Consider the following 27,120-nt stretch of genomic DNA (forward strand, 5'->3'; position numbering starts at 1 on the left):
CTCACGGAGACTGTGCTGTCATACGCGTCGTGTTGCCATAGTTACTGTCAGACCTTTGTTTGTGAAAATGTAAAACTTGGAAGGAAACGTGAAGACACTAAAGCTTAAATGTGACTTGAATTGTTTAGTAGAAAAATGGCCGACGTACTTAAAAATAAGGACGAAGTTGGGCATATTTTAGTACAGGTAATGTACTCAAGTACAAAATAATATTAAAAAAGGCTTGACAGCAACTGTTGAAGTTTTAATTACTTTGAAACTATGTTAGTTCCATTATATAACTGAATATGATATAATTACTTTTGTAAAACAATTTTCTTGTGATGTTTTTATTGTGTCTTAGGTGCAGGATGATTTGAGACAACTGAAAAGGAATATTGTTCGATTGACTGTGCAAGAGAATGGAGAGGTTTTAGACATTCAAGCTTTGGATGCAGCCATCAGCAGGACTGAACATGGAATAAGGGTAAGGTTACATAAAGCCATCTTTATGACAACTTGACTTGAATAGTTCTGTATAACTGAGGTCTGAATTAATTAAATACACAACATTAATACCAAATTTATGTGTGGGGGGGGGGGGGGGGAGTAAAACAAAATTGCTAAACTATTTATATTAATAATTGTAAATCTAAAGTTTTGTAAGCCTGTATTTTTTAACATCCGATTTTTTTATTTATAAAAGTAGGATAATTACTTATATGTGTGTGTGTGTGTGTGTGTGTGTGTATATGTATAATCATCTGATATATATGTATACATATATGTATATGTATAAGTATATATAATCTTCCTACATCTTATTCATCTAAATAAGTCTCGTCTTGCAGTCCCTGATTTGTAAGATTCATGCAGTGGAATATATGAAATGTGGAGCATGGAAGAATGATGCCTGTAAATATTTGTTTATTGAATTACAGAGGCATGCAGAGGATCATCTGAAAACCGTCAGTAATCAGTTTTTGACCCTACCCTGTATTGAAGAGCCTGAAAAGAAGCCTGTCCCCGCCAAGCTTGTTAAATGGTATTAAAAAATAAAATAAAAAACCCTATCAACTGGATTATGTAAAATCATATTTTTATAACATTTTTGTAGGCAGCCACCATATGAGACAATACCAAATGCACGTCCTCTGAGATGCCAGATTCCTGGTCCATCACCAGGGGAAAAGGTTTCCATCTATACACATATTCAGAACATTTGTTCAGCCCAAAAATTATTTATTCTGTAATCTGTGGTTCTATCTCCCCAACAGCACAAATCAGCATTTATCATGCGTCTGCTAAATAATCCTTTTCACCCAAAGAACAAGGAGATTGTGCAACAAAATTATGGGATTCAGCTTCCTCACCTGCACAAGAGAGCCGGGGCCAGTGTGAGTTGCTGAAAGATATTATTTTATTTCTTTCTATTATTATTTTGTCATCATCATGTACTCACCCTCATGTTGTTCCATCCAACCTTGTATGACTTTATGTATTCTGCAGAACACAATGAAAATATTTTGAAGAATGTTGGTTACCAAACGATTGTATGAGACATTTCTCAAAATATTTTCTGTTGGGTTTCACAGAAGAAATAAAGTCACACAGGATTGGAACGACATGAGTGTGAGTAAATAATGACAGAATTGGATTTTTTGTTTGCATGTGACTTATTTTGGTTGCATTAGAATCCGTCAGCGTTTATGATTAAGGCTTATTGATAGTGTTGATTATATGGTGGCCAGCTCTGACTATTGCCTTAACGCCAGCGCCTGTCACATGAACCTCATGAAAAGAAATTACGTGACTGGCGTGTGATAATAGATGACTCCAGTCACTTTGCTTTCAAACAGGAGATGCGGATTTGAAGGTCACCTGGTTTGGCAGTGACAGCTAAATCTGTCTGTTGGTAAACAAATTAATCTTTCTAAAGGTCACCATTTGTTTTGGTGCTCTGTTTCCCCCCCTTCTGCTTTCCGCTGCGGTTCTTCCTCTATCTCCTGCATCCTCTGCCTGTCACTCGTGAGGAGGCTGTCATGTTGTTGAGAAGAAGGTATGAGACTTGGCTGCCGAAAGCAGACAGACGCAGATTGCGGCACATCAGCATTCTTCGGAGGACGGCCACCGCCTGATTGCAGTTGTATGGACTGCTGCTTTACAGCTGTCTCAGGACAGGCACTGGTACCTGTTCCCGCATGCCAATAAGACAGCCGTGGCTTACCCAACTGGCACTTGCTGGCGCTCTGCCTGCTGCGTCAATACCTCTGTGCTGTCGGCTAGCTCTCCGCTGAGTCTTCGAGTGAGCTCCCACTGTTTTTTTTTTCATTTAAATGTCCTCTTGTACTAGTTAAACAGCTGCGGGCCTCCAAACCTCTCCAAACACCTGGCCGGTGCTCGTGGTTTGTCAGGGAGCTCAGTTGCGTGACAACAGAAAGGCCAGAGAACATCAGGGGGAGAATCCAGAACAGCAGGATGAGGAGGAGAGTACAGAAGGGCTCTGTCTGGCATGTGCCCACAACCTGACAAACATGCAGTGTGCTCTCCATTATATGTTTATATGAACTGAAGAAATGACCGACCTCTTTCTTTGATGCTGTTTTGTTTGCTATGACTAATGCACATCCTGCTCGTTGCGTTTTTATGTACCAAAAAAAGTGATTTAGCCATCTTGCTTTTAATCAGCTATAAATTTTCTGTAGATAACATGTTTTTATTGGGCTTTTTGTCTTTGGTAGTAAGTTTTGGTGCTTGTTTTTATCAAAATGATTGTTAAAATTAATGATGAATTATATTAGTCGCTACAGTATATGACTACCATGAAAGTCCTAATTATTGCAGTAATTTTTTTTATTGTGGAATGTGGAGCACGACTTTCATTCGATTTATGAACTATTATATGATAATGAGGTGGTATGAGCATTTTAGGCATTGCTCTGATGGAATTTAATTCTAGAAGATTTCAAGCAGCTGTTCACTTGAGAGAAGGTGCGAGACAAATAAACCGAGCCATGCTCAAAGTATCCAGAAAGCATTGCCAGCATGTGATTGATTGCTTCAGGGAAGGGGGCTTATTGGCCAGTTTACAATGTCATTAACTGCCTGTATTTTAGCTCCAGCTTTGTTTTAATGAATGCGGAAAATCTGTTGGTTGTAATCACACAACATCACCGCGCTCTCTCTCACAAATGTGCATGCACTTGTGGTTCGCACAGCCAGCGGAACCGAGAGAAAGAGAAACCATATTTCTTGACATCTACAAGCTGCCACCAGCCTGATTAATGGATAGTCGTCTCCCAGCCTTTTACAACAAAGTTTTGTTTGGAGGGAAAAATCTGATCGGTGACCCGAAGCTAATAGCATTCTCCGTGAGCAAGTTATTGAGTGAGGTATATTCCCTCTCTCTCATCTTCTAGTACAGGGTAAATGGTGGCTTTAGAGCCTGCAGGCAGGTCTTTTTGGCCCACTGAGACGGGGCAGTAGGTTAATACTCTTTGTTCTGTCACTTTCAAAACCTCTGACCTTTGACCACAGAGCTATCATTCGGGGCCTAGTAATTCTTCCATGTTTGGACAATGTTTTATTGGCTTTTTAAGAAAGGCCCATTACTTAGTTCAAGCTTAAAGCGATAGTTCTCCCAAAAATATAAATAAAATTTTCCCTGTTGATGTAAGTGAATGGTGACCATGTTTCTCTTCACATTAAACTTGAATATGCACATATTTAAATCACTCAAAGGAGATTTCAGTGCTACAGTCAATGTAAATCTAAAATGATGAATTAAAAGTATGAAGTACAGTGAAATAAATGACAACATTTTAATTCTGGGTGAATAAGCTGTTTAAAATAACTATATTCCAGCATAGTTGAACCATAGTGGTTAGAAAGAGTATAGTGTGCATTTATGTAATAAAACATAACATTTGTTTGCCTTGGTTTTTCTAGGTTGGGACTCAAAGATTGGTCACTGGCTCCACTTCGAGTTTCACTGCAGTACGTGAAGGTCTGCCTAAACACCTACAGCCCAAACCACCACCCGAATGTAGAGACATGAATGCAGGTATATGCCTCTTTTTTGTAAAACTGATACAGATTTTCTTTATGCATTATATACACTACTGTTTTGAGTCTATAAGATTGTTGAATGTAAACCGTGGCTGAATTTATTTGATCAAAAATACAGTAAAAACAGTAGCAATGTGAAAAAGTATTACAATGTAAAAGTTTTTTAATATATATTTAACTATTTATTCCTGTAATGGCATTTTTCAGCAGTCATTAATCCAGTCTTCAGTGTCACATGATACTTCAGAGTTATTTCTTATTATTTTCAGTGTTAAAACCCTCGTGCTGCTTAATATTTTTGTGACGCATATCTTTGCAGGATTCTTTGACAGAAATATTTGGTAACCGCATGAATGTGTTTACTTTCATTTAATGTTACTTTGCTGAAAGAGTATTTACCCCCCCCCCCCCCAAAAAAAAATTTGACTGAACCCAAACTTTTTAAACAGTAGTATACTGTAAATTCATATGTTTGCATACATTTATTTATTTGTTTGTGCCCTCTTTTTGTGTTCATGAATAATATTCTGTAATTTTGTGTACAAAACCTCTTTGTAGATTGTATTAAGACTTTTTTTTTTTTTACATTTCAGGGCTGCTACCCTCAGCAGCCGACCTCTCTTCAGTGCAAACCCCAGTACAGCCCAAAGCTGTCCATGTGCTCCAGAGAGAGGACAGTGACCAAAGTAAGACAGGTCAGTCTATTTCCACAATGTCATTACACACTTGCGGCCTACATTTAAAGTTAGAAAGTCAGTTTGTGTGTATCCACAAATCCTGCTTTTTGCTGTGCATAGAATCCCAACAATCTACATACATAGAGGGAGTAAACTGAGTTACTATGGAAAAAAGCCCCAAGTATTGCTTTTTTGTACAATTAATACTTCATTTTCATCAGATAATTTTATGCTGTCTGTGATATTGTGTCAGTCGTATACTGTATTTAGTACTTTTTAAAATATATATGAATATCATAAATAATCATCAATACAATCAAATAACTGGACAAATATTACATATATTTAAATATTGTTTTCTTATATTGGTTATATATGTTGTACAGTCTTTGACTTTAGTATGTACTTCTTATGTATTATTACAGAGGAATCAGAAATGGCTTTAAAACTGGAGATGGATGTGAGCAGAGACAAAATGGCTCTTGGAAGATCAGGAACCGAGAGTCCAGCATCCAGGACCATATACGCTCCTCCTCCTTCAGCTGCTTCTGCAAGCTCTGACAATGGAATACTGAATCGTGGGATAGCTCGACTCACCCCACTTAACCTGCAGGTATTGTTTATTTATGACATACATAAAGTTAAATATGACAAGGATATATATTCTGTTCTGCTTGCTGAGGTAACATTTTGGATGATTTGGACAGTCAGTGTTTTCTGTTTGTAATAATCTGGTCATGCGAGCTTTATAACTGACTGATAATCCGTTTTATTTTTCTGTGTAAAGTGAGCTTTTACCCCTGACATATTATTAAATGTGTCAGGAATAGCTCTAAGCAGATATAAATAATGATTTGAAATAGTCACCCTCTGCAAACCTTTTGTTTTATGACTTGCTGCAAAAAATAAAAGCTTTTACACTTACTTCCTATTTGCTTTAAATAAATTTTATTGTTTGTTTATTTATATTTTACTAAAACAGTTTTCAAGGAAAAAATGTGTATGTTGGATGGGGGGTGGTGGGGGGTATGCGCCATAACACTTTTTTAAATGAATAGTTCACTCAAAAATGTATATTCGGTTATCATTTACTCATGTCACTCCAAACCTGTATGATCTTGTATCTTCTGTGGAACACAAAATAGAAAATTTGAAAAATGTTGGTAATTAAACAGCTATGGTCCCATTATGGGACACTAAACCAGAATTAAAAATTTTCTATGGACTATCACGTTAAATTATTGCGACAGCCTTTTGCCTTTATTATAGTATGTATTTCTCTCTTCTCAGAGCATTCCAGTGCCAGCTGCCGTCAGCAAATATCTTTTCGCCATAGCTGAGGGTCAGATTGACCCAGAAGATCTTGACTACTGTAGGTTTAAAAAGCAATACTGCCTCTACTGGGGTGCAATGGTAGAGGCTTTGGACCAGCTGCAGCGGATGCTATTGGACTTTGCGGTTCCACTGGCTCGGGTGTGTGGGGAGCGTCTGGCAGCGTGCGTGCAGAGCGGTGAGCTTGACTGGAGAGACAGCAGGGGCCGGCGTGCCCATGTGGAGAAGCTGCTCTCTGTGCTGGAGAACAGAGATGAGGTATGGGACCTGATGTGTCAGCCTGGCCAGCGCTACAAAGGTATCGAGGGGCATCAGGCAGCGGCTGTGTGCATCCAGACCTGCTGGAGGCGCTACTCTGCCCGTACCGCCTACCTGCTCCAACTCAGGCCCAAATGGGCGGCACAAGTTATTGCCATATCTCTGCTGAAACGTGCCAAACTGGGCCATTTGAAGAAAAGTCTACAGGCCTCACGAATCTGCCAACTGGAAAACTACTGCATCAGGGCAGAGGTGAATAAAATACACATTTATATAACTGTTAGTTCTGGTCCTTGAATCTGCATTGAATAAGCGTTGACTTAACAGTTTAACTTTTTCATAGATTTAACTTTTGTGTGCATTCAGTCTATACATTATGCATTGATGAGGAACATGAAAAATATGTTCTATATAGTAATAATGTGTGCATTATAAACTAATACTACATCTGTCATGTTGTGTCACTTCCCTGCCATTCACAACTCCTCTCCCATGGCCTTGAAGATATTAAAGTGTTCACTGGATTCACACTTCAGAGCCTTGGTGGGAAAAATAGGTTATTTTGGTACTTTTTGTCTACAGTCACATGATCTTTTTGGATATACTCTCTTCGCACTGTTTTTCATCTACTATGTAGTAGGGATGTAGGCATATTCGGACACAAGGACATTCTTTATTAGTGAGTCATTCAATACTTTTTTCAACCAATTTTTGTTCATTCAGGAAATAAACAATTCTCTCTGTTAGTGAATCCTTCATTCAACAGATTTTTGTTTTAAATATTTCTTTTTGGCATTTTGCTTTATTAAGATAGGATAGTGTAGAGTAGACGGGAAGTGACGTGGGATAGAGCAAGAGGCGGTTGGGATTGTGAAATGTCCTCAAGTTGGGATTCAAACTCGGGACACCAGCAATGCAAAGGCGTTATATAAATTTTTACAAATTATTTTTAAAACAAATATTCATTCAGGAATGAAACAAATAAATATTCATTCGGTTGATTATTTCAAAAACACTGATTCAGTTGCTACTTTCTTTATGTATAAGTAATTTAATTATTCATGCAAATGATGTCTTGAAACTATTATGATTGGCGTAGCAAAAACAGACAAGGTAACTGGCAATATTGTGTCAAAATTTTTACTGTATATTAATTTTAAACCTTATATAAAAGCACACAACCACGCTGCCTACTTGTTATTTAGAATGATTTTTCAAAACTTTATGATTAGTTCATTTTCTTGCAATGACCAGGTTTTTACTCCAGTAACTTCCAGAAATGGCTCAAGCCATCATTGGTCACATCTTTTGAATGGCAGTTCATGAACCTGTGGCAAAAGAAAGTACAGTTGTTCCACTCATAAGATGTTTTATAAAATCAGTCTGTTTATCAAAAAACTGTGAAACCACACCTGTATAATCCATATATTTATCAATATAGCCCAGGAAATAATTGTACTTTCGATGCAGAGGTGCTTATACAAAGAGTGATTGTGATAGCACAGGCTCACGTTTAGATTAAGTTTCTATTTGTCAGAACAGATGTTTCGTCTGTGCTGTCATTCCTGTAACATCTTTATGAACCTAGCATGTCTCTTAATTAGTGCCCACATGTTCATTTATCCTCACCGTCACTCACTGTGTGAGCAGACACAAGCTTGTGTATGTTTCCACCCTTTAAACTCACATCCTTTTAATTAAGCCTTAATCTTCCCCTGGCAGAAAGCTTCATGTAGACTCCTAATTGAATTAATAGAGGGAAGATGTTTCTAAGTATGCACTTAGCTGATTTAATTAATGTGACTTATGCTTGGTTTGTCTCCATGAGACCCAGGGAGAAAGACGAGCATAATATCCTCCCTTTGCTGCCATCGGTGGGCCGTCAACCTAATAAATCTATGTGCTGCTGGGTGCTGTCTGTCGCCGGTCACTTTTACTCTCTTTTATCCTCTGCTGTCTGTGATTCACAGAGTCTGGCAGCCAACTGGAAACACATCACCTCCACCAAAAGGACTATCATCCACATCCCATCATTGGGTAATTGTTATGATGGCATCTGATTACGTAATATTTTAAAATGAAAAAAATACATGTATTTCGTTGCACCTGCAGAAAACACAGAAAATGTATTTACTAAAAACGTATCATTGAGACCTATGCTGGCTATTGAGGATGATGATGGTTGTGAATTGTAATCACCAGCAGATGGAGTGTGATTTTTGCACTGGGGGTGGCTGAGGAGAGGCCTGTGTGAGCTCAGATAATTAAGAAGTTGAACCCTATTGTTTTTATTGCCTCGCTCTGTTAGTTTGTATGCGTTTAATCATTTCATTATAGAGATTTGTTTGTAGCAGTCTTTTTGGGGTTTTCCTGACAAATCATGAATTTATTGCTAAAATATTTAAATCTCATTTGAAATCATTTTGATTTGTTCAATAGGATACTCCCAACATCAGAGGCTCAGTCTCAGGGGATTTGATGTCCTCCAGAATACCCAGATGGGCCGACTGTGTGATATCAGAGGTGAGGGTGTGAAACATGACATGATCAAATTGGATTGACAGCAGACACATTGAAAGCAAACACAGTGCTGTTTGTGTTACATGTAGATGAGAACGTCGAGGTCATCTATGTGTCTCCGGTGCGCCTGGGTGAGGATGTTCTCCAGTACTACACTCGCCTGCTGGGCCTGCAGACAGCCATTGAGCTGGGTGACGCTTCTGCACCTGAGTCCCACTGTTCCAAACGCTTCACTGTCCTCATGCCAGAAGCTCTGGAGTATTTTCCAGTATGGTGCACCACATACACACACACACTCACACCTAGAGATGATGATACCTATTGTCTCCCCTCAAGGTGATTTCTGAAATATAGTTGTGCACACGAATTTGTTAACAATTTCCATAAAAGAATTTGCTTTGTTTCTCACCTGTAGAGGGCGACAGATGTGACCTTTGTATTTACTACAGTATTCTGTGTAGATCTGCAATAATTGATTAGGTTTCAATGCAAGGATCTGTACTTTTACATTTACTTATGTAGCAGAAATACAAAAATCTAAAGCTACATACAAAATGGGAACAAAAGCAACTGTCACAGAGCAACAATATTCGTAATATACAATGATAAGTTTATTAGACAGCTTAGGAAGCATTTGATGTTGTTCAAAACTAAACATAAACATTGTCAATATATATGACCCTGGATAGCTAAAAATACACTGCATGGGTCAAAATTATATATATAAATTATTATATATATATATATATATATATATATATATATATATATATCTCATGACTTAATTTTTTATCATGACTTAATTTTTTATTAGTACTATGCATTGCTAAGAACTTCACTTGGACTACTTTAAAGGTGATTTTCTCAATATGTCGATTTTTTTGCACCCTCAGATTCCAGATTTTCAAATAGTTGTATCTCAACCAAATATGATCACATCCTAACAAATCATACATCAATGGAAAAGCCAATTTATTCAGCTTTCAGATGATGTATAAATCTCAAAAAAAAAAAAAAAAAAGACCCTTATGACTCTTTTTCCAGGTTCACATATACTCTTTTTGATATCAGAGACCAAACTATAATGATTCTAATATTTCTACAGTATATATTTATTATAATAATACTGTATATATTTATGTACAAAGCTTAAATAAATGGCTTGTATGTAAACAAATGATACAAATCTAAATAATTTATAAAAATATTAACTATTTAAAACATTTGTAATATTCACTTATTATTTATTTATAATAAGTATTAAGAGATTTATTTATAAGCGTATTTACTAGTGTATCTTTTTCTGCTCATTGTTTGATGTATAAAACTGAAACAGATGTTAAGATCCATTCAATAACTTATTTTATTAGATTAAAAAAAACTGTTACCTTAAAAGCCCATTTGAAGTGTTTAATAGAAAAATACAACACAAATGTAAACTATTCTTGAAAATATATATTTTTGCAAGAAAGGAGAATTTTTTATTTTCTTTACACTATATGGAGATTTGTTTCTTCAATTATTGTAGGCCTAACTGACTCTACGTGCAAGCAATGCACCTCTGTTATTTATTGCCGCATAGCGTACGAGAGGCACGCGCTGCCTCTTCCCTGTCGATTCCTCTCCGTGTGTAAACTCTGCCAGACGTGTCAGCAGGATAAATCTCTGTTAGCCGTTGCTGCCAGCGTGGCGTGCCAATGACAGACGGGACAATTCTGCTTGGATCAAACATACAGATGTGGAGTAATTAGTGCTTTCCCCATGGAGCCCATCACTAAGCACATAGTAAAGACAAGAGGGTGCAGAGGTGTACAGCCCTCCCCTGACTCTCCTTTATCAATTTAACGTGTTGGAGTACAGGAGAGGTCATGACCCCTCCGGCTGCACGTAATGGGCCCAATGTGCTTGCGCACATTCATAAATTACACCCATAGATGAAGGGAGGGGTAAGACCTTAGAGCTGGAGTGGAAAGGACAGTTATTTATGTACACAAAGACCGCTGAGATTTCACCTTTGGGGGGAAATATACATAATAAAAATATATCTCTGTTATGTATTGTCTTTATTAGAGATTCTTATGTTATGAAGCATACAGCATTAATTCTGCAGCTGTAGTGCTCTTAATATTGGCCATTAACTCTCAGCGAATTATATTCCTCTTTTAGACCCGGAATATGTGTCTAGCTTCGCTCCTGAAGTACAGTCCTCGAACACTACAGCGCATCAAGAATTTGATCCAGGGGAAGCAGGCCTACATGATCAGCGGTGTAACCCATATTGATGACCTGGCTGTGGCAGATGAGCTCGAAGTTCCACTTTTGGGAACAGAGCCTGAAGTGACCCAGCTATACAGCACTAAATCTGGAGGAAGAAGGATCTTCAGTAGCGCAGGGGTCGACATGCCACCAGGAAAGTGGGATATATACACCCTGGAGCAGGTCTGTGTGCCGGACATCTGTTTAAACACCTCATGTGAAACTTACATTTGATGATGTAGAAAAAGAATAGAATATGATTCATATGTCAATCTTCCAGCTTCATGAAGGTCTGGCCCGGCTAATGACAGAACACATGGAAGTCCAGCGATGGCTCTTCAAGATAGATAGTGAAGTGGGTGGACGGGGAACGGCCTATTGTGACACATGCCACCTAAAATGCCACCCATGGGCACAGCAGGAGTTTAGCCGCTATGGGCCTGAACAGTGGAGAACATCACAGTCTCAAATAAAGGTAGGACTGTTTTAGTTTTAAATAAATTATCTTTAAATAACCTTCAGTTATTTTCATTTATGTATGCATGTACAGTATGTTTTTTTTAAATTGGAGAAAAGACACATTTTAATTATTTTTATTCATATTATTATTTTTATTGTAATTGTTTTTATTAGAATTCTGTTGAACTTTTTCGTTATATTAACTTTAATAAGAATCTGTATAATTTATAAGCATCATATGCATTTTTTTTTTTTACATGAAATTGAATTTAAGTGGAACTATTTCAGTTCTAAAATACCATGATGTTTAATAAAACGTTACAATGCTGATATTACTAACATTAGTAAAAACCAAAGCTTTAGGTAAGGCAGGGTGCATGACACAGATTTTGCTTTAAAAAAAAAAAAAATCTGTTGACAGAATTTCTTCTGATTTGTTCTTAGAGCACTTACACCATTCAACTGCACAGTCTGCATTAGTGAGTGTCTGTTGTGCAACAGTAGCAATTCTGAAGTATCAAGTGGCTTGTTTTTAAATGCGAAATGAAATGTGCCATTGCTTTTATTTTGCAAATGCAGCTACACTTCAGTCACAAGCCCTGTTCATTAGAATTTCCGCTTTGCCTGGTTTTTATATTCACATTCTGTACAAAATGCATCCTTGTCTCAATGACAAGCCTGTCATTACTGACCAAGGCCAAACTTTGATGCCATCATCGTGATTCGTCTAGAGAGTGCTTATGACTCAAATTCATGGGAAATTAATAATGAGTCATTTGAATGGTAGCATATTTATGTATTCTAATTCAAATGTGATGTATTCAACACTCTTGTTGTGTGCTTTAAAAACACATTGGTTTTATCCGCCTGTAATCGTGTTCATAACCCTCTCCTGCATCACATGCCTACAATTTGGCCCTTGATTTAAATACAGTGTTTTGCCATTACACCGTGAGCTTTGTGTAAGCTAATTACAGGGTTATCATCATACACGGCTGTGTGCAAAATCAGACCTTGCTTTTTTTATTCCAGCCTCTTATTCTAGCCTTCTATCCTGGGGGCAAGACGAGGCCGCGTGTCCTACCTCTAAGCTATTAGCTCAGTCCCTAATTCACACTGAGGCCGAGAGAGGAATCTGGGGCTGTAATTGTGGTGGCATTGGTGCTGTTAATTACAGAGGTAAGCGGTTGAGGCCCAGCCAAGCTCCATTATGGTGATGGCAGTGAAGGAGCTTTAAATGGGGGGCTCTTCACCAGCTGGGGTCCCAGTGAGAGGAAAGGGAGCTGGGGCCTGATGAGCTGGCCTCCACCCTTAGGGCTTCTGGGCCATATGGAAGCCAGTACGGGCCTTTATTCTACCTCTTCAACCTTTTTAATCAATGGCAAGCTCTGCTAACAGAATGGAGAGCACAGTGGTTATTTCAGCATGTCATTCATTTTCTTCAGATCTGTATTCACTCTTTTAGTGAAATATTCTAGAACACATATATCAGTCTAATGTTTTAATTGCATTGGGTAATAAAGGGTAAATATCGCTTTAGTATGTATGACGTCTGTTTGCAATTAAATTTTTAAAACATGCATTTGGAGGCCACTATCCTTTGAAAAAAAAAATATTATAATGATTTTGTAATTATCTGACTGCAATTATCAGTGCTCAGAGGCTTCATTTAAGTTTTACGTTTGGCTTTAGTTATAAGTCATAAAAGTTTAAATGCTGTTTTGCCTCACTAGGGAGCTGTCTTTCACTGTAATGCATCCTTTAATTTCCACCGGTCAAAGCCCAGGCCTCTGTTGAGCTCCCCCTTCATTTACCCTATTTACTATGTGCACATTGTTTAATTATTGATTGTATAAAGAACCTCTTCTAATGCAGGAGGAAGAATACCAGAACCCATATGGTCCTATATAGAGGAACAGCTACAGAGATAAGTGTGAAAACAGACCTAGAGGCAATGTAAAAAAAGACTGTGTGATTCTTTGCAATGTGTTCGGGAGGCCCACACCCCGAGGGGTGTTTCAGCCTTGGGCGATCCTCACAGCTATTCAGAGAAGATGGGTTAAAGACATGCGGATCTCACTCTATTCAACGGCTGGGTGGACTCGTACACGCTACACTTTACACATTACAAACATGCACGTTCTGCCAGCACACGGGTCATTAGACACGAGGGAGCATTATACTAATAGCATCAACAGATAGACAGATTGCCTCCTACTTATTTTATTCAATGCATGTGGGATTACGTGTTGTACCACGTTTATTTTATTAGATTTTGAATGTAACGACACTTTTTGTGTTCCTCTTTGGTTAATGTTGCATCTGCGAAGTAATCCGCAAATATGTCCATATTATAAGCAGGCTTTATTTTCAAACCCATTCAAAATGTCAGTTTACCTGATATCACCACTTTATATTTGTGCGGGATTTATTGGTATGCCTAACATCTGATGTATAAGAAAGGTACAGTATATCATAAAGGTATATAGCTTACTCACACACACACACACACACACAAATAAAAAAAAAACTGTTTCTGTCCATATAATAAAGCTAATGGTGCCCAAAAAACACTGGACCTGACCTTTATTGTATGGTCAAACCATAACAGCAACACTGACATTTAAAACATTTTGCAAATGGAAATACTTACTTTTGTTTTTACTTTTAAACAAAAAGATGAAGATGGCAGACTATTTGTTTAACTATACCTTTAAGGAAAGCTCCATAATCATTAAAAAAATTCAATATCTATTCAAAATGTAATTTCATATTTGTTTAGGATTATATCTAATATCTCATGTATAGAAACTGTATATCAGAGGGTTTACAAAACACACACACACACACAAATAAATATTTATTTCAAAGAAGGGTTTTACCTGTTATTGTCCATAAAAAAAATTTTTTTTTTTCTTCCCAAAATATCTACTTTTGTGTTCCAAAGGCATAAAGATGGCAGAATATTTGTTTTAGGTTGAGCTATCCCTTTAAAAAGAAAGCTTTAAAAAAAAGCCCTAAATCCCTTTTAGGAGGTATGCTGTTGACTATGCTCGTGACTGCAATGTCGCTCTTGCTAATGTAGAGATCAAACAGCAATCAAAGCACACAGGAGACATCTATTTTATTTATCTATTTTCAAATAGCTCATCTTTATGTGGAAGCCAAGCAAGGCCCGAATCCTCTCTCACAGTACAGCTCGCAGTTTAAGTCCAAATAAAGAATGGCAAAAATTATTCCCTCTCGCTTTCCTTGCTTCCCCGCTGTTTGTGTGAAGTGCATTGGCAAATTCTCAGAGCGCGCCTGCTCTTTCGCTGGGAACGAAGGCTGTTTCCTTACACTTTTTGCCGCACCATTGTGTGCTTTATGGCTTGTGTCGGGGGTGAAATCACAGCGCAGCGATTGACCCTGGCTCTTCTGGTACTTGAATATGATGATGACTGTTTCATGTCTTGAATATCAACAGTATCGTATCTCCCCGTTTTGAGACAACTTCCTCAGTGATGTCAGTTTTGTCTGAACATTATAAATGTACTTGAAAAGGATAAAGACTTCATGGAGGACAAAAATTGATTCATCCTTACATCTTCTTTAGCATAACCTGCACTTCTCAAGGTTGTAAAACAGGACCTATTGAAATGCGCCTAAATAAGAAAGGGCCTTTTATTAAACAGTTTCCCACCAAAAAGATTATTTCCCCTTTTATGTTCTGCTTTTTTAGAAACTGTTTTGCAGTTGTAAGCACAAACTATGCACTTATGTGCAATCCATAAGTGCTCTGTCCCTTTTTCCCTGCTTTGAGAGGTCCTTAAGGTGAAATTCTTTCTCTTACTAGCCAACAGGTTTTAAGAGGCACTCACAGGAAGTCAAACATTGCAATTAACAACATAATTAAGTGTCAAAGCCATTATGGTGTTTTCTAGTTACAGAAACAAGGCCTGTATTGATCAGAAACAGACCCTGATTGATCTGCTGATCGATTGGCTTGCATGGGTATTTATCTGCCAGCATGCGTCAGTTGTTATTGGGGACAGGTGCAGTTACTATTGCCTACAGCCGTGGCAATGGGCTGTCAATCAACACTGACCACCACCCCCATTCACAACCACCTTCTGTGCTTTCGTAAGGCATGTCAAATTAAGACACACTTCAGTAGTTACTGCTTCATCAAGGGGGTCGACACTATGTAGTGCTATATGTTTTTGTTTTTTTAATCAGCCCCAAACACTAGAAATTGCTTAATAGCACAAAAGTCAAGATATTTGTTTTATTTTGGTCGCACTATGGAGCTTAGAGGATTTTCATTATGCCTGACTTTGCTTTTATCTTTCATTTTGATGCAGGAGTCGGTGATGATCAAGTTCTTAGAGGAGATTCCTCATCTTTTGGCTTCGCATGCACATCCGGCCAACACATCCTGCTATGCAACATGGACCTGTTTCCTAGAACACTTCCTCAGGGAAGGTATCCTTCGTCCAATTTTGCAAAGTACCGCTACCCAATTACTTGTCAGATTTTCCCTGGTAGGCTTTTTCTTTGTTTCCTTCTCCTTCCAAAGGTGGAGTGATAGAAGCCTTCCCGCCTTCAGATAGTGTGACATGTCTTACGGTGGATCTTCTGCTGGAGCCAGGGGGAGATGTTTGCATCCTGTCCTGTGGAGATCAACTGCGTGGGCCCAGTAGGTTGGAAGTGGTGGGCTGCACCGTACCTCAGACCTCCATCTGCCCTGAGGTCTTACACTCCATTTGCACTCGTGTGGGTCAGGCCTGTCAGCAGCGCTCCATCATGGGCCACATATCCCTAGATCTAGTAACCTTCCTGGATCCCAGCAACCTGGAACAGCAGGTTAGAGAACCAGTTCGGCACTCAGTCTTTAAAACACTTATATAAAACACTTTATTTTTACACTACCATTCAAAAGTTTGGTTCAGTAAGATTTAGAGTAAAAATACTTGTAGTCAGTAAGGATGCATTAAATTGATCAGTGCCTGTGAACCCTTTTATTTCAACTAACATTCTTTTGAATTTGTATTCATCGACCAATCCTGAACAAAGGTATTGCGGTATGTACCAAAATTGTAATCGGTTATCAACATTGATAATAATAAGAAATGTTTTTTTTTTGAGCACCAAATCATCTTTAAGGATCAGGTAATGCTGAAGACTGGAGTAATTGCTGCTGAAAATTCAGCTGTCAACACAAAAAACAAATAACATTTTAAAATATATCAAAAACAATTATTTTTATTTGTAATAATATTTCTCAATACTGTTATTATTAAATGTTTTCTATTATAAATTTGGTAGGTATTTTATTTTCATATATTTTATTTATTTTTAATAATGTTTTGCTTTAAATATATGAAGCAGCATATAGTAGTCACTTATTAATGTACATTTGAATATGAATATAGATAACATATAAGCTAAATGTGTAGGTATGACATTATGCAGTACATTTATAGGGATGACATTAGGCAGTACGCTGGGGTAGATAACTAGAGATTTATTTTCCTAAGCAACTTATAGTGCAAAGGTATACGTTTTTATCAGCAGTGTTTCCTCGGAATCGAACCCACAGCCTTTGTATTGCTAGCACCATGCTCTACCATTTGAGCTCCAGGAACAATGTAAGCACTCAGCTCTATTTATCTTTTATCAAACAAGCTCTCTCAGAAACAAATTGACCCTTAAATGTCAGTGGTGTGTTTTACAGCTCTATGATAACAGAACCTGCGATGTTAAGAAGCTGTTGAGAGTGAGATGGGATCTGACATGTGGCACTGTTCTCACCTTAGAATATAGATAGTGTGAGGGTTCAATCTACTGGTTCGAGGCTCTTATTGAGTTGTTATAGGACACTCCTATAGGTTCCCCTTAAGAGCTTTACAGATGAGAGAATGACAAGGGGCTAATGTGCCAAAAGGCTATCTAATAAACTGTCAGGTCTTATTGTGTCAATAAACTAATGCCCCTTTAAGGCCATGCCCCCTGACCTTACAACACCCCTGTCAGACATGAGCTCAGGCTGCAGTGTCTTTTCCTCTGACGTTGGGGTTCTTGGTCACTGTCAAGACAGATTGAACACTGTAATGTTCTTTTTGGCTTGGTTATTTATGAGATTTTCTCATTATTTTTTTGATTTCTGTAAAAACTGCATTAAGACAACACACTGAGTAAATTTGAAAGATTATGTTGTGCCGTTATCTAAAGAGTTTTATTTCTAATCTTTTTGACAGCATAAGCTAATGCAGTAAGGGTTATACAGTATTAGATGTTAATTCAGACCTCATGAAGCTCATTTTAAGGTTACCTAAATAAAAACTTTTTTACAGTGCAGAGCCACCCCTGACAGTGGGAGGTTAACTAGCATCCCTTGCATTTCAGACCATTCGCTTTGCATCTCTGCCAAAGGACATGACAACTGAAAGATCTCTGCGGGGGGAGACGGGGGGTGCATTACAATAAATTTGAGTCTAATGTAGAAAAAATGGTATGGATTTGACCTCACTGACCTTGCTGTGTTAGACATTGATTTAGCAATTTTTCAAAACTTCTGGTGTTTCTAAATTTAGGTCTGTTTATTAAGTCATGGAACGTGAATATCCCCTGTGGAAATGATGTACATAGTGCATATGACAAGTGAGCAAAGAAGTGATTATATAACTAGGCAACATGATGCATAATTAATTAGAGTACTGTGATTTTTATCAATGATCCCTGCTGGCAGGCCTAAGATGGAAATGTGTCTCGTCACAATGTTCTTTTAGCGATTCCCACTGCCACTAGAGGGTGGCAGAACACACTCACATTGTGTATGACACTATTGCATACAGAGACCTCCTCTCAGATGTTCTTAATGTTTCAGGGCCCTTTGCAGGAATGGACTGACCTGTTGGTGTACGCTGAAGCTTTTGTTTGTGTTGTAATCATGTGTGTATATGTTCTTGAAAAGTATGAGATGTTACGGTTCTGAAAAATAGCTTATGACATTTACTTAACACAGTGAAAGTCTAAAGCCCCCACTGAGTCAGCGGTGGATTCTTACAGCTCCATATGCACATTATGGTATTTATCATTCTGAAATGGTGACTATAGAACAGATATATTTTACAAATGAATGTCACATGCTGCTGTTTTAATCATTGACTCAGTTGGCATGCTGTGATTTTAAAATAGATGATTGACTTTGGAAGTCAGAGAACGGCAGCTTTTTTTTTTTTTAGATAAATTACGCATTGAGGTGGAATGTACTCTTCCACAGAAACAGAAAATTTCACACTTGAATCTCATATAGTCTCCTGATAGAATAGCTTTTACTCCTGCAAATTAAAGTAATTCATACATTATTCTGATTGAATAGCACCAGGATTCTCTATATTGTGGATTCACAGAGGCACGGGATGAATTTTATTCAGCGTGTCTTACGGAGAATAAACTGCACACACAATTAAAAGCGACAAAAGGAATTCAGACGGATAATTCCAAACATTACTATCCCATCTCTCCTGGCACTGAGGCAGACAGATCTGCCAGACTAGTGCTAACCCGTCTCTATTTAAACATCAATTTACATTCAGACCTGTTGCTAAAAGCAGTCTGTATTTTTTGTGTGTGTGGGGGAGAGGTGGGTCGCATGTGTTTGCCCTTGCAGGCTTGCTTCACATTGTGTGCGATGGGAGGCTCAGCTGCAAGATTGCAGTTTTTAATGAAAGTGAAGGGGCTATAAAAGACAGGTACAATCTGGACGTATATATCAAGCGCCTTTGTTAAGGGTGACAAAGAAGCAGGCTTGGCTGATTCTACAGACTGGCTAAATGGTCCCACCTATCCCACAAGCACAGGTATTAACTATGAACGGGAGGCACTGCTGGGTGAATTCAGCTCCCTATATTGAGGTCTTACTGTAAGTCTGGAGTTCTGTTTTCAAAGGTCATTGCTTCACTTTATCCCTTTAAAGGAGCTATTTCTAAAAGGAATTTCTTTTTTGGTTGCTTAGTTTTTAAAAGAGCTTTAAAAATAGTTTTTTTGGAAAGTCAAACTTTGAATGAAAGGAATAGTTCTCCCAACAATGGAAATTTACTGAAAATTGAATTGCCTTCAATCCATCCATGATGTAGATGAGTCTGTTTCACTTGCTTGCCACAGGTAATGGGTGCCATCAGAATGAGAGACCAAATAGCTGATAAAAACTTAACAATAATCTACAAGTGAACAACACAATTCCAGTCCACCAATTAACATAGTGTAGAGTGAAATCTGTGTGTTTATAATAAAACAATCAAGACCATTTGTAACTTTAAACTGCTTCCAGCTAATGTAATATATTTGATTCCTCAATCCGTAATATCGCTTCCTTCATTAAAAAAAGTTGTTTTGTCTGAATCAGGAGAGAAATATGCACAGATCAAGCATGAATTACATATGAAAACAGTCCAAAACAGTTGTGAGAGGACAACGGGGGATGGACCTATTCGCTGTAGGAAGCATTATTATGGATTATGGACACCTTACTGATGGATTGAAGCTTTTCACAAGATGTTAATTAATGGACGGGAGGAGTTGTGTGGATTATTAAGACATTTGAACCCTCATTCTAATTCTCTAAAATCTTTTCCGATGAAAAAACAAACACATCTACATTTAGGATGGTCTGAGGGTTGAGTACATTTTCAGCAAATATTCATTTTTGGGTGAACTATTCCTTAGACTAAGTAATGTTGGAAAAATTTAACTGGAAGACAGAACATCATCTTTTATATTAGTAACAACAGAGAAATATGTTTTCCGGATAAAACAAGCAAATTACATAAACAATCTTTTATTCTCTTTCTTTTTAATAGTTTTTATATACTGAAATGAATTAGTGTTTGCAGCTGAAATGAAGCCAGTGTAAATAAATGATTCGGTTCACTGTATTTCAGCATGTGAACTTTGAGCAAGGTACGGTGATCATAAAGAGATTTCAGCAGCCGGGCCACCATTTGCATTCACTGGCAGCAGCGTTTAGGTTGACAAATAGGGACGACAGGAGAGTCAGCCAACTGCCACTTAGTTATTAACAACTCCTTCACTGGTGATTTATTTGCCACTTTTTGAAGAGAGGGCATAGCTATTAGATTATTATCAGGGAAAATTAGCCCTGTTTAAGCATAAGGCCAGGACTGGGCCTGACCCCTTAATATCCTTATAATGATGCCATTAACCATACAGATGTGAAGAGAGTCTCCAGTTGGGCTTTAGACACAGTATGCTTCTCTCTCTCTCTCTCTCTCTCTCTCTTTCTCTCTCTCATGCGCACACAACATGTCTGCTGAGCTCCGTTTTTTCTGCAAATATTTGCAATGTCCATCTGTCTGTTTGTTTTAAATAGTTTCTTCCATTGTCAACTTGTTGGCTAAAAATAAGTGAATAGTTATTTTGATTTATGTGTTTTATCTGCTGACTTATGTCTGTGTGCACTGGTTTGTATTTAGGTATGGGCTATTGATCTTGACCTGGGCTACAGTAATCAGTTGGCCATGACACAGCTGATGCTGATGATGACGAGGGGGACGCTGGACTGCCGCACCAGTAAATTGGAGGTTCCTCCTCCAGTCAGAGACAAGAAGTCTTCTGTACGTAATGCTAGAGTAAAGACCAAAGCTGTAAGAATCTGTCATTTCAATTCTTTCAGCATTAAGATGATATGGTTGTTATACTGGATTTGAAATATGGAATTAAAACATATTCAAGACTTAATTTTAGAATAGTTATTAAGTAACAGACTTAAAATGTAAATTCTGTCATTCTCACCCTCATGACATTCTAAACCTACAGTACAGTAAGTTTGGGATAGGTAAGATTTGAAAAATATTTTTTAAAGGAAAATTTGGATGTTCACAAAGCCTGCATTTATTTTAATCTAAAATACAGTAAAACAATTAAAAATATATTACAATTATAATACATATTACAATTTAAAATGACTGTTTTCCATTATAATCGTGCATCAGTGTCACATGGTCCTTCAAAAATTATTCTAATCTGCTGATTATGAGTATTATTAACAGTTAACATTTTTGTGGAAACTGACTTTTTTTCTGGATTCTTTGATGAATAGAAAATGTCAAAAGAACTGCATTTATTGGTAATGGAATTTTATTGTAACAGTATAAAAGTCTTCACCTTGAGATGTAGTCAATATAATGCATTCTTGCTTAATACAAGCATTAATAAAGCCAATGCAATAAAGTGGAAGGGTACCATAGGATGTCAGAAAGTACCATGAAATCATTATAAAAGCAGTCTATGCAACTTGTTCTGTTCTAAGTCATATTCTAAGTCTTCTTAAGCTAGAAATTCTTTACAATTCAGTTTTAATGCATGGGAAAGAGCAGCATGGACATCTTGCTATACTTATCTTCTTTATGTTCCATAATATCATACAGGTCCTGAGGGTGAGTAAATGATGACAGAACTTTACATTTCGAATGAAAAACGTCACTTTAAAGGTTACACTCGAAACTATTTGTGATTCTTTTAGCTCTTTAAAGCACAAGAATGCCATTATCCCGAATGTGTTCCCTGAGACCGGACCTCAGAGCAATAAAAGTCCTCTGCTGAATATTATCCTGATAAATCATGGCATCCATAAAGATTGATCTAGCTAAGCTTTGTTGTTTTATTTTGGTTAAATACAACTAAACGCTGTAATTACGCTTCCGACCTGATTGGTGTTTAGAAGAAACTGAATTCATTATCATTTTGATAGATGAGCCTAAATAATCAGCCCATAAATAATGCATACCATATTCATTATGCATGTGTATGCATGCCTGAGCACCTCATCAACCTGATGCCAGCCCCTAAACAATAGACTTGCTTTATTAGCGGCAAACCGGAGTTTACGCTTGTTAATCTGCGACTTGTATTATTTTATCAAACATTCATTTAGTTTGTATGTGCTTATATCGCCCGGCTCCCGCCTGCCTGTCTTAATGGCTCTGGCTTTGGCCATCATTCAGGCCCAGAATATTAGAAACACAATTAAAACCCTGCAGGAAAAGCTTTTTATTGTTGTTTGAGGATAGTGTGTCTGACAGCCGAAAACAGAGTTCCATAGAAGAGAATTACTCATGCCCCGCACACCGTGCAAGTGCTTTACCCTCCGCTTCATATCTGTCACTGAGAATATGCCTCATGCCCGCTACAAGTCCTGCGAGTCCTGCCACTCTTAACTAATCCGCTCCTGTGGCGTTCTTTTAGACACATCTTTTATCTGCCGTGTCTGTGGGCATCGTTGGGTTTTAGAGGAAACCTTTCCGTTTTCTGTATAACCTAATAACGTAGGACTCTTTCTCCCCAGTGCCCTATATGACTATGAGACTAATGCCTAATGTTTCTCCATTTGGGCTTTTGAAACCATTCTATTTGTTTCTAGCGTGGCTGTTATTGCTGTTCCCAAGAGGTCAATTTATCATTTAGATATACTGGTCAAATTTTTAGCAACAGAATCCCATGCAGTTTGTTGATTAACTCTGTGTATTTGTTGGCTCCTCAGGAAGCCTCAGTGACCAATCGCTTTGCAGTGATGTGCACCCGACTTCTTCACACCAATCTTTCTTTGGTGTATTATAGCACTTTTTTCCTGATGTGCAAAGCGCAGGGCATAGGTTACGATGTCAAGGTAAAACCTTTGCTTGTTTTCCAATAATACAACTGGAGTGCTTTGATTGCAGAGCAAGTGTTTTAATATATTTTATATGTGTTTCAGGCAAGGCAAGGCACTGTATTCGCCCTCCATGACAGCAGAGATCGAAGAAGCCTTGGCATGCTGTGAGTTCCCACAAGAAGCAGGCAGACGCATTACCCTTATCTTTCTCCGGCTCTGTTTTCCCTTCCTTTGTCCCCATTACCATTAGAGATATATCTAGACCTTGAGCACACTCCCAAGTGCAGATTAAACATTATGTAGTGAATACCTCAACCCAAAATGTGGCAGTGCACAAAATACTGCCAAGTCGAATTAAAGGCATTCATCACATAAATCCTATACCCATCCCGTTGAAGCCCAGCTTTCCTTCTTCATTTCTCCCTGAAGAATAGCACACTCTTTAAGGCTGAGAGTTCTCATTAAGCTCCTTACAGCCCCACAGCCAAACAAGGTGATTGTTTTTTTGTTTTTCTCTGATGGTTCTGGGGGATCATTAGTAAGCTCGTTTGTTTCTGCGTGTCGTTAACAGAACAATATCAGAGGATCTCCAGGGAGCTCTGCTGACCTTTGCTCACAACCTGTCAATCATTCATCAGGAAATATCAGCTCCAAATATGCAAGGAACAAGCAATTTTAAGGTATGTGGATGTTATTTTTTCTTAAACTACTCTTTAAAGAACTACTAATAGTACGTTCTTAACTTCACATTATAGAAAAAAATAGTTTCACATTTAGATCATGTATCTACAAATTACATTCTTAAAAAAAGGTACAAAGCTGTCACTGGGGTGATGCCATAAGGTACTAAATAACCATATTTACCCCTAAATCCTACATATCAGTACTTTAAAAAAGTGCTTATTAATACTTAATATTAATACATATTAATACCCTGTGTCAGTTTGGTACCCTTTTTTCTAAGAGTGCAGGACATTAATCACAATGATTTTTGATGGTTTCACCATATAACATATCATGGTTTTAGTTCCTTTTGAACACTCAGGGTCACTTTACAAAGACAAAGAAGGGATTATGACCATCAAATAACTAACAAAAATATATCCACAATGCAACAGTAAGAATCAGTCACTCAGTAGAGGAGCTGCATCAAATCCACTCCACCACTTGCTCCAAAAGGCTCTGTAAAACTTTAGTGTAATGCTAATAATAAAAAACTTTTGAACATCCTTAATAGTGTTCATGGTTGTTTAATTTAATAATCTCATATTTTTCAAGTCAAATTGTAATTTAAGATAACAATTGGCAGCATATTACCTTTGACAAATGATGAATAGACTGGGTGATATAGGTTCAGCGGAAAAAAACACGTTAACTTCCAGTTTGCACTAAACTGTTCGTTGCAATCTTTTCTAAATATGCCATTCTAAATAAATTATTGTTAGTATTATAACTAAAGTGTATTATCATCAACATTATACCAATGTTTTGCTGAGACTTTTTGGGGTGAAGAGTAGTGAATTTGAGCTTTTGGTCAAATTCAGATGAGAACTCCTCATACTTGAGCACATGTTTTAAGAAAACGTCAGTTGTGTGTCATAATAACGTTTAATACAATACACAAGGTATTCATTTATTAAAGTCAAGGCTTTATATCTATCTATATTATCTGCATCGGAAGTCATTCAAATGCAGAACTCTGTAGACAATGTTGGATACTGTGAGTGAACTGTAGATTCATTGACACTTCCTGAATAGCTGCATTCAACACAATGTTATTTAATTTTTTTAGAGAAATTCTAATTCACTGTACAGTGGCTAGAGGTTAGGATCTGTAGTCAGACATACTGACTGAATGTTTGCTATTGTTTGCTTTTATAAGGACCTTATCAAGGATATTGAGGAAGTCCTGGGCATGACCATACAAAACCAAACCACATCTCAAGAAGAAAAGGAGATTACTGCAGCCGAAAGCGAACAGTTATAATATCATAAACCTCACTGAACAACCCTAAATTAATCAACATGCTTATAGAGTATCATACAATAGCATTTACATATTCAGTTATAATTGCTGTTACCAAACAATTCTATAGAACTTAGTTATAGCTGTAAAGTGGCTAACATACAGTAACATTAAAAGGAGATAAACATGTATAAATTAGCTTGAGTGGATTTCTCCATGACATTTTTAGATCGCATTGTTATAGTGATCTAAACTATTGTGCATTTATATCTAGAAAGATTTACAATGTGAACAGGATAATTACATTTAGGTTTCATGTGCCATTCATGACATTTAGCTCTTAATAGCTAGAGATACAAGAGAGGGATGTTGGTTAATCAGTAAACTATATAATGCACACATATAATATAATCACTTAAAAATAATACATTTTGATTGTTTTTAACAGTAGCAACATCCAGATAATATGGTCGGATCTGTTGTAAGTTATTTCCACAAAACCTTCAATAAATTGTAAACATTTTGTGGATTCAGTAGATTTAATTTTTATGGAATAAAAAAAACTTGTAACTATTAAAAGACTAATATCTGAAATCTAGTTATTGAATCTAACTGTATCCAGTTATATTTGGCTGTAAAAAAAAAAAAAAAAAAAAACTTGATATGTAATTGGCTCCCGATATGGGTTTAATTTATATAGACTGACCAACATATAAAATAATCACAATTATTAAGCATTTAGCCTAATATATTTTGGATATTATATATACATATAATAAATACATTGGATATTTCAAATATCCAGTTTTTTTGTTCTATTACTGTATTGTATTTTATGTGTAAATCCATTCATGAATGGAACTCTATGTGAGCATGAGACTAATGATGCATACTACATAGGGCAAATAGGAACAAAAAAGCGCTCGGATGTTTCTTCCCGGAGAAGATATTAATCGTACCAGTGAAGGTTGTATTGAATGCCTCTTTTACTGTCTATGATATTTCTGTACATAACTAGCGAATTAATCGTACTTTCGTAAAAGCAATGTTGTAGTAATATAAATGTTTGTCAAACTAGTATGAAAGGTGCACCGGTAAGCTGTAACGTTCTCTCGAGTGCGGGATTTCTAGGGTTTACTCGGCTATGACAGAGATTCTACGAAGATTCCACGGTGGTTTTCTAAAACTGGCCCTGTTCCCCTGCACCTTTAGAAATAAAGCGCCTTGTCCCGCTGCCTCTGAAGTACTAACATGTCACCTCACGCAGCGCGCGCTGCCGCCTTGGACGTCATTCTGTGTGCGCTACCGGGACGTCATCAACGACCAGTTCGGTCTGTCTAACTTCAACTGGCAGGTGCAGGGAGCGAACTACCACATTCTAAGGACCGGTGCATTCCCTTTTATCAAATACCACTGCACTAAAGCACCTCCACAGAACCTGGAGTTTGAAAATAAGTTTTTTGGGGCATTGAAAGTCATCAATCTGGGTAAGTTAAGATATTAGTTAAACGTATTTTATTTTATGTTTCTTACAGCACACATTACATTTCTAATGTTTTCTCTTTCTCTCTCTCTTCCTTTAAGGTATCCCATGCTTGGCATATGGCTTGGGTTCATGGATGGTAGTTGGAGTGACAGAGACGGTTCAGACCTCTGCAGGACCTGTTACTGTTTACTTTGCATACAAGGAGGTGGAGGGTGCTCAGTTCTAATATCAGAGACACAATGAGTATTTAAAAAGAGTTGAGTTGCACAAGAAAATGTTTGTCACAGGCTATCGGAAAACTTGTACAAATGGCCAAGTGCGACCTGAATTACCAACTGCACTTTTGCACAAAAAATAAACAAATAAATTATGAATTTTAAACTTTGGATTTTTCTTTTCAATATTACACTTTTGTATTCATTCATTAGTATTATTAGTATTAGTATCAGATTGATAACTACAAGTT

At 37.4% G+C, this 27,120-nt stretch overlaps 2 protein-coding genes across 5 annotated transcripts; both read left to right on the forward strand.

The window, feature by feature from the left end:
* Positions 1-25,683, forward strand: iqch (IQ motif containing H). 4 transcript variants are annotated; one of them, XM_026287477.1, is made up of 22 exons: positions 1-186; positions 344-466; positions 921-1,024; positions 1,097-1,172; positions 1,257-1,376; positions 3,928-4,042; positions 4,641-4,742; positions 5,150-5,337; positions 6,015-6,566; positions 8,285-8,351; positions 8,754-8,837; positions 8,924-9,102; positions 11,001-11,273; positions 11,371-11,565; positions 15,893-16,013; positions 16,108-16,394; positions 21,026-21,196; positions 23,092-23,217; positions 23,305-23,366; positions 23,632-23,695; positions 23,774-23,882; positions 25,085-25,214. In XM_026287477.1, the coding sequence occupies exons 1-21, from the start codon at positions 136-138 to the stop codon at positions 23,879-23,881; spliced, it is 3,168 nt and encodes a 1,055-aa protein (XP_026143262.1). In that variant the 5' UTR covers positions 1-135; the 3' UTR covers position 23,882; positions 25,085-25,214. The 4 variants fall into 4 exon arrangements, with proteins under 4 accessions (XP_026143262.1, XP_026143259.1, XP_026143261.1 ...); XM_026287474.1 differs by lacking the exon at positions 23,632-23,695 and having other exon boundaries at positions 25,085-25,683; XM_026287476.1 differs by lacking the exon at positions 23,632-23,695 and having other exon boundaries at positions 21,026-21,166; positions 25,085-25,683.
* Positions 25,684-26,092: 409 nt separating this feature from the next.
* On the forward strand, positions 26,093-27,022 carry c18h15orf61 (chromosome 18 C15orf61 homolog). The gene is made up of 2 exons (XM_026288197.1): positions 26,093-26,655; positions 26,753-27,022. The coding sequence occupies exons 1-2, from the start codon at positions 26,313-26,315 to the stop codon at positions 26,878-26,880; spliced, it is 471 nt and encodes a 156-aa protein (XP_026143982.1). The 5' UTR covers positions 26,093-26,312; the 3' UTR covers positions 26,881-27,022.
* The last annotated feature ends 98 nt before the right edge of the window (positions 27,023-27,120 follow it).

This window comes from Carassius auratus, chromosome 18 (assembly GCF_003368295.1).
Source record: "Carassius auratus strain Wakin chromosome 18, ASM336829v1, whole genome shotgun sequence".
NCBI classification, from domain to species: Eukaryota; Metazoa; Chordata; class Actinopteri; order Cypriniformes; family Cyprinidae; genus Carassius; species Carassius auratus.

Coding starts and splice junctions, on each gene's coding strand:
- iqch (XM_026287474.1), top strand. CDS start 136: ATGGCCGACGTACTTAAAAATAAGGACGAAGTTGGGCATATTTTAGTA. Junction 4,043..4,640: donor ATGTAGAGACATGAATGCAG/GTATATGCCTCT, acceptor TTTACATTTCAG/GGCTGCTACCCTCAGCAGCC. Junction 5,338..6,014: donor TCACCCCACTTAACCTGCAG/GTATTGTTTATT, acceptor CTCTCTTCTCAG/AGCATTCCAGTGCCAGCTGC.
- c18h15orf61 (XM_026288197.1), top strand. CDS start 26,313: ATGACAGAGATTCTACGAAGATTCCACGGTGGTTTTCTAAAACTGGCC. Junction 26,656..26,752: donor ATTGAAAGTCATCAATCTGG/GTAAGTTAAGAT, acceptor TCTTCCTTTAAG/GTATCCCATGCTTGGCATAT.